At 33.3% G+C, this 11,875-nt stretch overlaps 1 protein-coding gene across 1 annotated transcript; it reads left to right on the top strand.

Moving 5' to 3' along the window:
• The first annotated feature begins 1,436 nt into the window (after positions 1–1,436).
• On the top strand, positions 1,437–9,103 carry LOC107473325 (uncharacterized). Its single transcript, XM_052257323.1, has 7 exons — positions 1,437–1,787; positions 3,195–3,552; positions 3,647–4,298; positions 4,844–5,043; positions 5,562–5,803; positions 6,770–8,320; positions 8,488–9,103. The coding sequence occupies exons 2-6, from the start codon at positions 3,281–3,283 to the stop codon at positions 7,948–7,950; spliced, it is 2,547 nt and encodes an 848-aa protein (XP_052113283.1). The 5' UTR covers positions 1,437–1,787; positions 3,195–3,280; the 3' UTR covers positions 7,951–8,320; positions 8,488–9,103.
• The last annotated feature ends 2,772 nt before the right edge of the window (positions 9,104–11,875 follow it).

Here is an 11,875-nt window from a genome sequence, read left to right as displayed (position 1 = left end):
TTTCCCTTATTAACACTGCCACTAAATTTTCCTTGTACTCTATCAGTTGGAACACTCTGTTTCATCTTTTAGGAATCTTTCGTAGTTGTGATATCAACATCATACAATCCTCCATCACCATTCCAATCATCATCGATGTCATCAAATGCAACCTCCAGATCACTATCTCCAGAGCTGTTTTCACTCCACTGTTCATCACTGTCTCCCTCATAATCATTTTCTGGCTGGTAGTCATCATCCTCAGATTCATCATCACCAGAAAAATCTAACCTCCCTGACCTCTCTTTATCATCATCCTCCAACATATCATTTTGGGCTTCTGTCACCAACTTGGGCTTCTTACCCACTTTGGCCTGAGCAGATGATTGGGCTTTGTGCAGCACAATTGGACCAAGTCCAATAGTCCCTACAGTGGGTGCAACAGCCTCACCACCATCTATGTCTTCAACTTTTTCAATGGTGCAGCCTTTCCTAGCAGTAGCACCCTCTTTGTGAACAAGAAAAAGCTCCACCATGTTGTCCCTCATTCTAATTCTAGCCATGTCCATTGCATCCTTGTCTGTGTGAAGCATCATCAGTCCTACATCTGTTTTATCTTTCGGAGACTTATACCACATTGCAGCGATGTTCTCTGCCATATAAATCAAAACAATCAGATATCAACATGCATCATTACATATCAACATGGATTAAGATGAAAACCAAATGGGTTAAGGAGATTTGATAGAGGGATACCTGATACGATCTTCTTCCGGAAAGGAAGGGTTTCAAACTAACTGCTTCTGTGGACCTTTAACGTTACTGAAGGGCAATGTCACCTCTCTAGTTGCGAATCGCAACTCTTGAGTGACGATCAGTAGGGTTTGTTGGTTTTCTTTACCGTTTCGTGCTTCACAAGAAGAAGAAGAAGAAGAGTTAGGGTAAGCATGGGTTCTGTCCAAAGACGGGAACGATTACACGTCTATTAATTCCTGTCCCTTCTCCCTTGCCACGTCGGACACGGCATTAATTATTTCATACCCATTTAACGGCAGGACCTGATTGATGCAAATAAAAACTATTTTGGATTTAAATAGCACACTTTAAACGTTGGGGACTAAAACAGAATTCACCCCAAACGTAGGAGACCAAATTAATACTTTACCTTTGTATCTATTATGAATTTCTATCTTTTAAATTTTGAATTTTTATTTTAGAGAGTAAAGTCTTGAATGGTTTCTCTCTTATATTTTCTCTTAGTCCCACCTATAAAATTAATAGTAAAAAATTACATCTTACCTTCTAACATGAAATTCAAAATTTAGAGAATCTAAATTCATCTATTATAGTTATTTATTATTTATTATAACTTTTTGAAGTTTCAAAAATATTTTAAAAATTATTATTATTTAATAATATTATGAAAGTGGCCATGTGAATATGTGAGTATCTGAGTAGGAGTAAACACTAAAACAGGGCAGCTACTTCCCTAACTGCCGAATTCCTCTCCTTCTTCTTCCTCTTCTTCAAACTTTCGAACGGCGGTCACTTCTTTCTCTTCACTGCGGCTTCTGCTATGTATTCTCTCTCCGTCGTCGCTATTGCTATGTAATCTCTCTCCACCGGAGCTGCAACCTTTCAGCTCGTCGCCGTCTGTTCTCCTGCTCTCTACTCACCCACTCTCTCTCGCTACCTCACTACTTTCTCTCCCACCACCGCCGCTGTTCTATCCACTACCAGATTTCGCCGCCGCATGCAAACTCTGCTGCCGGTACCGCAACGAACACCGCTTCCTTTTAGAAACTTAGGTATGCGTTCTCGTTCTTCATGTTCTATTAGTTGGCCTTTTCTCTTTCTGGAACTTAAATTTATCTCTTGTTTTATTTTATCCAAATATTTGTTACTTTTTTCCTCTTCCTCTGTAAATTGAATGTATTTATTTCAAACGATTGTACTTTGTATGGTGTTTTGTGTCATTTTCTGGAAGATAGAACTTTGGCTTTAGAATTTCCCTAATGGAATGGATATTGATGGTGTGTTGTGTTGTTGCTTTGATAAGTTGTGTTTCTTGTTCATGGGCTAGGTATTCATATATGCATTATTTCTATTTTCGACCCCTCAAAATTCCATACTTTTATTCCAAAAAAAAAAAGGGAGAAATTGTGATGGATAATGCGCTTGTCAGTATGTTTTTCTTTTGTTATTATGTTTTTTTAGTGAGACTTTTTGGTGATGGTGGTGGTGTGGTGTAAGATGTGCAATTTGCTGTTTGCTACCTATGAAGTCTGGTTTATTGATTGTTCTTGTTGGGGCTGGCTTAAGTGTGCAAGTGCCAGAGGTACTTTAGTTATTTCCCCTCTATATAAGTAGAGCATCACAGTTCACAAGGGTCACCAAGGTGGTGCTAACCATCATGACAACAACTTAAGCAATGCCTACAACAATGATATGACTTGCGTTAGTGAAGATTAACCTCAAACTTTTCTTAAGCATAAGGCATTTCTGTTGTATTATATCAACTCATTTGGTTCCTTAGGATAACATCATGTGCCCTGTATAATTTTTAGTTGTTTTATAAAATGTGAAACGTTTTTTTTTTCTTTTTTAATAAGAGGAGAGAAAACTAAATAACACAAAGAGAAAACAATAGAAAAGCACAATAACTAGATGCTCAAGGCATCATCAAGAACAAGCTGACCACATAGTTGGAGGGATGGCTCATTGAAGCATGGTTTATGATGTGTTTGTAGATAGAGAATTTAAAAAAAATATTTTTATAAATTTGTAATAATGATTTTAAATTAAATTTGAATATTTTATCAATGTTCCTTCTGCTGCCCATTGCCCAGCTAAGAGATAGTCTTTGAGAAACTGAGCATTGAAATTCTGATTTTCTGCTTATTGTTATCTCATTTTCTGCATTTCTTTTTGCTATTGTTGTGGCCTGTTATTTTCTCTCATGCTGACTGATTGTTATGCTCTGCTGAAATTTTATTATTTGAACGAGCATGTGGCTGCTGATTGCTACTATTATTATTAAACTATTTAGACTTGTTTAATGCTGAAATTAATGTGTTTTCTATTTTATTATATAAAGTTTGTCAAATTTTTATAGAAACACACGCATACTTGTAGGTTGTACCCCACCGGTGATTGTTGCTGATATACACTTACATTATGATAATGCCTTTAACTGTGCTTCTAATTCTTTGCAGATTGGACAAAAATGTGAAGTCACTTGGTTGTGTCTTCCCAGTCTCATCTACATTTGTAGAAGCAAATTTGTTCGTGTTTGTTATTAATGGCCAGATGGGATGCAATTCTGTCGCTTCCCGTCCAAAATCCTCCCACATTGGAGATCTCTTCTGCTGACCTAGTATGGTCGAAAGTGGAAGGTTGGCATGATAAACTAGATAGAGTTGCTCTAATTCCATTTGCCAGAGTTGATGATTTTGTGAGAGGTGAATCAAATAATAAAGAATGTCCAACAAGATTTCATGTTGAAGCAAGGCGTCGACGTCGTCCATCAATGCCTCTCAAGCCGAAGGTTGATGGTATACTAGAGTATATACTGTAAGTTGTAAACACTTCATTTAGTGTCCACTATTTGTTGCTATTGCTTCCTGTATTTCACTGCAATGTGGATTTTTATACTATGTCAATGCAGGTATTGGTGTTCCTTTGGTCCCGATGACCACAGAAAAGGTGGCGTTGTACGGCCAAGTCGGACTACATATGTTCCAAAGAAGAAAAATGCTGGTCGGCCAAATACTAAGAGAGGTTGCACCTGTCACTTTATTGTGAAACGCCTCATAGCCGAACCTTCAGTTGCCTTGATCATATATAATGATGATAAACATATGGATAAAAAGGGTTTGCCATGCCATGGTCCACAGGACAAAAAGGCTGCTGGAACACGTGCAATGTATGCTCCATATATCTCGGAAGATCTTCGACTTCGTGTTTTATCTCTCCTATATGTTGGGGTCTCTGTGGAGACTATTATGCAGAGGCACAATGAATCGGTTGAGAGACAGGGAGGTCCTAGTAACCGTGATGACCTTTTGACCCACCGATATGTTCGACGACAAGAGAGGGCGATCCGTCGATCTACATATGAACTAGATGATGATGATGCTGTTAGCATCAAGATGTGGGTTGAAAGCCACCAAAGTCACGTTTTCTTCTATGAAGATTTTTCTGATTCAAATCCATTTACTCTGGGGATTCAAACTGAGTGGCAATTGCAGCAAATGATTAGATTTGGGAATCGAGCTTTGCTTGCATCAGATTCAAGATTTGGTACAAACAAATTAAAGGTCTTTTTCTTTCCTTTTCCTTGATTTTAAATTACGGAGCACTGACACTTTGTTGAATTGCAGTATTTACACATGTCGGACGCATTTCAGACATGATACTTGTTTAACATTCGTCTAGCACGCGTGTCCAATCGTGTCTTAATAAGAATTAAAAGCTACTTCTTTGAACACACTTGAACACAGTCAAATATGATTACGTGTTAGCGTGTCCAACCTTATTCTTGACTATGTTTGAAATGAGTTTAGTAATACCAGATATTATTAATTATTAATGCAAAAGGTTATCTAAAATGACTTATATATTTAAAATGGGCATAAAAAAAATTTTAAAAAGTTAGTTTGTATTTTAATATCAATAAAATATCAAGATACTATTATAATCTGTGTGTGTGTGTGTGTGTGTGTGTCCTTGTTTTCAAGGTTTTGTTGTGTTGTGTCCCGTATTTGTGTACATGTTCGTGCATCATAGATTTTAAGTAACCGTGGAACATATTTGTTTGTTTCAACAAAAAGCTAATAGCAAACACATTGATTATTTTGTCCAGTACCCCATTCACAGTCTTCTTGTGTTTAACTGTGACAAGAAGGCCATTCCAGTGGCTTGGATAATAGCTCCAAGGTTTTCGAGCTTAGATGCACATCGATGGATGAGGGCTCTTTACAATCGAGTTCAAACAAAAGATCCTAACTGGAGATTGGCGGGCTTTATAGTAGATGATCCGCTTTATGATATCCTGGCAATCAGGTTAGTGCAATTTATCAATGAAGCTAATATTGTAAAATATGTAAGATTTATAAAGAATATTGTCCATTTCTACTACAATTTCAAGATTTTAAATTTCTATTGTCAAAAGTAGGATGGCTTCATTTATAATTGCCTTTATGTAGATATGAATTATTTGAAGTAATAATGTTTGAAATGTTTTTACAGAATGTACTGAATATTTTTTATATTGATGCTTCTTGGTTCACGTTTTCTATTGACATCTTCTTGTGTCTCTTTCCTTTGAAACCCAAGAATCCAAGAATAATACTATTATTTTTACTTGAGGATGATTATTTTTTTAAAAAAATTGAATTTGATTTGTATATTAGGAGTCCTTTATCCATGTCATAAGATATGGACTGGTCCTTACAGGGTTTTAATATTTGAGCATGATGGCTGATTCAAATGTTTGATATAGAAATCTATTTTGCATTGTGAATCCAAACTACGAAACTATATTCTCAAATAATAATTATTATATTCTGTGTATTTGCCAGAGATGTTTTTCAGTGCTCAGTATTGATAAGTTTCTGGAGGGTTCGTCATCTATGGCATAAAAACATAGTGAGGAGTTTGGAGATTGACATGCAAATAAAGATATCCAAACAACTTGAGCTGATTGTGGATAATATTTGCCGCCTTCAAGGGACCATGTCACTCTTTGAAGATTTCATTGAAGACTTTATTGATGAATCCAATTTTATGGACTATTTCAAGGCTACTTGGTATCCTAGAATGGGTTAGTAGTATCTACCTATATCATGGAATGCTTTTATTTTTTATGAAATTGAGAAATAATATTATGCTCACCACCAGTTATCATTGTGCTTCATTTTTATTACCCCTATGGCTGCAGACTAGTAAAGATCAGCATCTATTTCAAACATAGTTTGCATACATAAGGCAAATGCTTGACACTGTCCAAAATTTTTCATGAATTTTTTGAAGACATTGTTTGGTACTTTTGCTAAGGGTATGGTGTGTTCAACAACATTAGGTCGGTTCCCATTGACAACTTTGTGGGTTTTGAGAAAAGAAAAGAAGCCAGACCTTTGTGGCAGTGTGTTTCTGCTAATTTTTAGTTTTTGTTACACGTGGTTTTGATACTCTTTTCTCATGTTCCTTTTCTTATAAAAGGGATATCTGTTTCTCCTATTTGTAATTTTTCCTTTTTATCCTGTAAAATGTTATAAAAAGATAACTCCACATATTTATCAGATGTTTTCTTTTAATTTGTAATTTGTAAATAAAAGTTGTTCTGTTTGTAATTTAGTAATATACTAATTTTCTTTCTATGAAAACAAAAAAGGAAAGTATTAACTCTTGATACTTTTTTTCTCAATACATATAATAGTTTATTGAATAAATAAATAATTAAATTATGTTATGTGTCTTGGTTACAAATGTTCTTTAGAACGGTGCATAGATTGGGAGAGTGTATCTTCAATCAAGATGTTAATTTCTTCCCCCTCCTAAATAATAGCATTCATTATTATTCTGGTGAAGATTTGCCAACATAATAAGCCAATATATTGTCATGATGACTTACAATCACCGAATATAATAGTCTTGGAAGGCTATGTTGTTTTATCGAATGGGAAAAACATCTAATTATGATGGACTTGATACCTATTTGCGTTTGCTTTTTTATGGGCATTTATATATATGAGGTTGATGCTGTTGAAATTTTGTCCCGTTGATGTAGGAGCTTGGATCAATGCACTTAAAACTTTGCCTCTTGCTAGCCAGGAAACTTGTGCAGCAGTGGAATTTTATCACAACCAACTGAAGATCAGACTGTTCAATGAGAAGGACAACAGTGTTTTTCAGCGAGCTGATTGGTTGGTTGACAAGTTGGGTACGAAAGTCCATTCTTATTTCTGGCTTGATGAGTACTCTGGAAAAGATGATTTTGCTCGCTATTGGAAAAATGAATGGATAAGTGGTTTGACATCATGGCGCAAGGCGCTGAAAATTCCAGATACTGATGTCCTATTGGAAGATGGGTGTGCCATGGTTACTGATCAGGATAATCCAGAAAAAGCTTATGTTGTTCACAATCCCGGTTCAATGTTTAGCATATGTAATTGTAGTTGGGCACAAGGTGGGAACCTCTGCGAGCATGTCCTGAAAGTTATTAGCATCTATCAAAAGAGAAGGTCCCTTCCACCTTCTGTTGGCTTTTTTCAGTATCAGCAGGCTCTAAAGAACATTTTGCATTGCCCACCCTATGACTCTTTAATTCGCGATCATGCTGTCTCCTTGGCAGTTTCTGTTCAGCAACAGTTAAATACCCTGCTTGATAAAGAAAGTGTTGCAACTGTTATGGATCCTAATGAGAAAAGAGTAGTTGTTGATATCTGCTTAGAGACATCAAAAGTAGTCTCATGTAATCAAGATCCGAAGTTAGATAATAAACAGTTTATAATCAATGATGATATATCTCTTGATGGTGATGACTCTGATGATGGACTCAAAATTGCTGATCAAGTTGTAGATTGTCACAGGAATGAAAATGGCATCCCATCTGAGAGGGTTAGAGAAGACAGTCTATCTGCTGACATGGACGTTGATCTATCATCAATTTATATTTCCCCTCCTAGATTGTTGTCTACCGATGAGAATTTTTCAAGTAATGAGTTCCCAGATAAAGCTTTTGCTACTGAAGTGAATGAGGTTTTAGCTTCTGAGGATGGTGCTTCTAGCGATGCTAAGGATAAAGAACGCAATTTAGATAAAGACTCTAAAGAATATGCAATGGATGTTGATCCCCCAGTCTTAGATGTCTCATTGGAAACAGCAACTCCGGAACACTGCGAAATCCATTCGAATGGGTTCAATGATGTTCCTGGAGTAATTTCTTGCAGAAAAGAAGCTGAGCTATAACATCCCTTTGATATATCCATGGATATTGACCTACAGGTTGCTGTCGAGAAACGAACGCTTGGTACAATTGAACCAAAAGTACAATCCAAGAGGATGCAAAATTGGGTTCAAATACGATGAAAAGAACATGAATTAAAATTCATCTATTCTTGACGGCTGTTAATGGTATGACCATATTTGAGGTTACCAGCCAGCCTGAAGTGTCAATAGCAATTAGTTATATTCACAAAACTGTATCAGGATTCAGGACGAATTGCTGATGTGATCGTATCGAGTGGTAGATAATAGTTACAACAGTTGCTATTAACTGATGGTGATTCGTAAATTGGGGATTTCTTCGGATTCTCTCCTTCCGAACAACTACTAGAGGGTAAGCATGAAACTGTATTTATTCTTCTTATTACTAAATAATAAGAGTTTGTTCTGTTTAACTTGGCTAAATTTTTTTGTGGTGCTTCATATACACTGTAAATTTGAAGTCTGCTTATGTTATATGGAGTTCACATCTAATTAACCAAGATATTCTGATCTGTCTAGGATGAAAAAGAAAAATCTCCGGATTGCTTCATTCTTTTGTTCCCTTAATTGTATGGAAGCAAAGATTTATAACCTTACTAATGTTGAGCGCATCGCATGGTTTAAATTGTAAATGTGGTGGCGGTCGTGGTTGTGGTTGTGGTGGTGGTTGCACTACGATGAAGGAATTGTGGGGAAATGTGCAACAGCCACACAATTGGCTCTATGATGCCCATATGGTGGACACTGCAGAAACATTGTAACAACTACTATAGTTTTTATTACCCTGTTATTTCTTAGGGTTTTTATTAGATCGGAGTATGTTAGATATTAAACATTCTCTCTCTTATAATCCTGATATAGTTGGTTACTTAGCATACTAGTGGATGTCTCGCATATGGTGAAAATTTAAGGGCAGTTAATTTCATGTGAAGTTGACATGAAGTTGATAGTTGAAAGTTGGTAGATGATAATTTAGTCAAACTTATCAAATTATTTAACGGCTCTCAGCTATCAACTTCATATAAAATTAATTGTATCTAAGTTTCTACCATTGCATTGCACATACGTGTGGGTTGAGTGGTTAATCTTGTTTATTATACCGGTGTCTAATCTACTTTATTATATTTGTGCGTCACTTGTTACTTAAGATAAATATGTAAAATCGTTTAGTATATAAATAGAATTAATCATGCTTAAGAAAATATAATAGCAATGTCATTGAAGTAAAGACGTGTGTTTGTGTTTTCTTGAGATTTGCTACTTCAGATTTGCCAATTTTACTTTGACCTACATAATCAAATTCTGAAACTAAAATTAGTTAATTGAATTTCCAATCTTTTTATCGTATCACCTCTAACACTTATAAATAACTTGGATTGTAAAAAATACAATACACTAATCTATCAAAAAAAGTTGTTCGGTGACATCATAAAGAACATAACACAATCTTTAACAATATGTATTTTGCTAGGTTAATTTTCACTTTGGTTGAAAGAAAGTGGCAACCACATAAGCAAATAAATTAATTAAAATAGTTGTGTTATAATAGAGTATTTGCAAGAGGAAAAATTTTTTATACTCCAATAAAAAGTGAGGTTGTATTTGGTAAATCTTAAATGCATGGAAATTAACGTGTTTCAATTAGATTATTTTAATTACAAAATTTTATTTTTGAATTATAAATAAATTTTATAAATTTTTTGGTATAGATAAAAAAGTGATATTACCTCCATTGAAAAAAATATTTAATTGTAATAAAATAAACTATTAAAATTTTGACATCAATAATTTTGAAAAGAAATGTTCTCATTAAATGTGATTTCTTTTTTTTTTTTGGTTAAGTGAGATATAGAGAATGAAAAAAAGTTAAAATCTTAGAAAAATGATTAGGAGTCTTAACTTATCTTCTTGATTATTCTTCTAAGTTCATAAAAGAAAGTTTTGAATTTTTTTATTTTTTAATGCTTTCAAAAAATAACGTGTGTGTTACTAAAAATGTTTTTCATTTGGGTTTTCTTGCTTCTTTTTTTTCTCATGTTCATCTTCTTTATAATCAAGTTAGATTTATATTTTATAATGAAATATTTATCGTGATTGAAATGCTAACGTTATATAACACTACTTAAAAATAAATTTAACAATCTAGGGCGAAATTTCTATGCACTTTGCATAAAATCTAGGAACTAAGAACTTGTGTTTGATTGATCTTGTGATTGTGATTCATAATATATAATTTGAATCACATGAGTCCCATGTGCACTCAATGGGTTCCTCGTGTGTTCATGAGACATCAATTTATTTATCCAAGAATATATGTCCTTTGCAAATTTAGATATGTATAAAAATAGTATTCTCATTGTAAAATAGTATTCTCAATTTTATTAATAGCATCAATTTGAAGCAAAACATATTTTAATAGAATAAATATCTCAAAAAGAATTTTCTACATCAATCGATGACTAAAAAAGACTAAAGATCTTTCTGTCTTCTTGTATTTGTGTCTAATTACAAAGTCCATATTTACAATTTTTTTTTCCTTTCTAAAGTATGCAAAACCTATGATTAACAACGGTCGCACATGCGAAGCTTATATCAATCTAGCAGTTAATTAAATTTTTCATCAATTCAATAAATAATGGTGGCACACTATTAAAACATAGAAAATATTAAAAAACAGTAATAAATAATTTACTCTTTGTATAAATGATAAGAACAGGTAAGTTCAAGTATCGAAAAATGCACACATATATATAGACAGGAAAAATAATCTTAAAGTAATAATTTTTCTAAAACTATAAGAGCAATAATGTTCCTCAGGATTTTATTTATTTATTAATATTATTTTTGAAATAAAAGAATTCAACACAATAGTGTGAAACAAACAGAACAATCAGATGGGAACTACTAAAAAACTCAGTTTCTAATAATTTCACTTTCACTTTCCAGATTTTCTTTTTTTTTTCGTTTTTCTTCTTTTTTTTTTCTCTTTTTTTTCGTTTTTTTTTTTTTTTTTTTTTTTTTTACTTCTTTTCTTTTACAATAATAATAGCAATTAAAGAAAAAACAAACATAGAAATATAGAATAGCAGTCTACTAAGTTCCAAACACTCTTTTCACTCTTCAGTCTCATAATAAAAGGAGCTTATGTGACTTGAAGCAAGTTGGTTGGCTTATACTTGATCTATAAATCAACCATGATCTTGTATTGTTGTATCTCAATTCTGAGCCAAACAAAACATCTTCAATTTCAATATTATCAATCTAAAAGTGACATACTATTACACATACAGAACATATGTAAGATATTTTTGCTTTGGATAGAATATTTTAAAGAAGGAATATACTTTTTGAGAATTTTAATAATTTTTAAAAATATTATATTTGGATACTTAATTAGAAATATTTTCAAATGTCACAAAATTTTAAAAAGAACTTCAACTATTAAAAATAAGAAATTGTAATTAGGCTTGATTTTGTGTCTATAATAAAGAAATTTTAATTGTAATGATTATTGTTTTGTAGCTTAGCTTATATTTGTTGAATTTAATTATGTTACTTTTGAATTTCTAGAAGTTTTTATTTCTTTTATTTTGTTCAGTAATTCACTTTTCTGTTGGGATAGTTGTGAATTTATAATGATTCCAAAATAAAAATCCGATTCATATCCTAATTTTTTTTTGTCATAAATGTAAGCACGGTTTTTCATGCATTATTTAGTATTTTTAATAGAGTTCAATAAGCAAATATTGATTTATTCCAAACAAATATACAGAAATGTGCTTGATATGAACTCTTACTTGGGTGGATTTGCAGCTGCACTTGTTGATGATCCTGTTTGGGTCATGAATGTTGTTCCTGTTGAGGCTGAAATTAACACTCTTGGTGCCATTTATGAACGTGGATTGAT

This window comes from Arachis duranensis, chromosome 2 (assembly GCF_000817695.3).
Source record: "Arachis duranensis cultivar V14167 chromosome 2, aradu.V14167.gnm2.J7QH, whole genome shotgun sequence".
In the NCBI taxonomy this organism is placed as follows: domain Eukaryota; kingdom Viridiplantae; phylum Streptophyta; class Magnoliopsida; order Fabales; family Fabaceae; genus Arachis; species Arachis duranensis.
The sequence above is the reverse complement of the archived record's forward strand: the minus strand, read 5'-3'. Positions and strand labels throughout refer to the sequence as shown.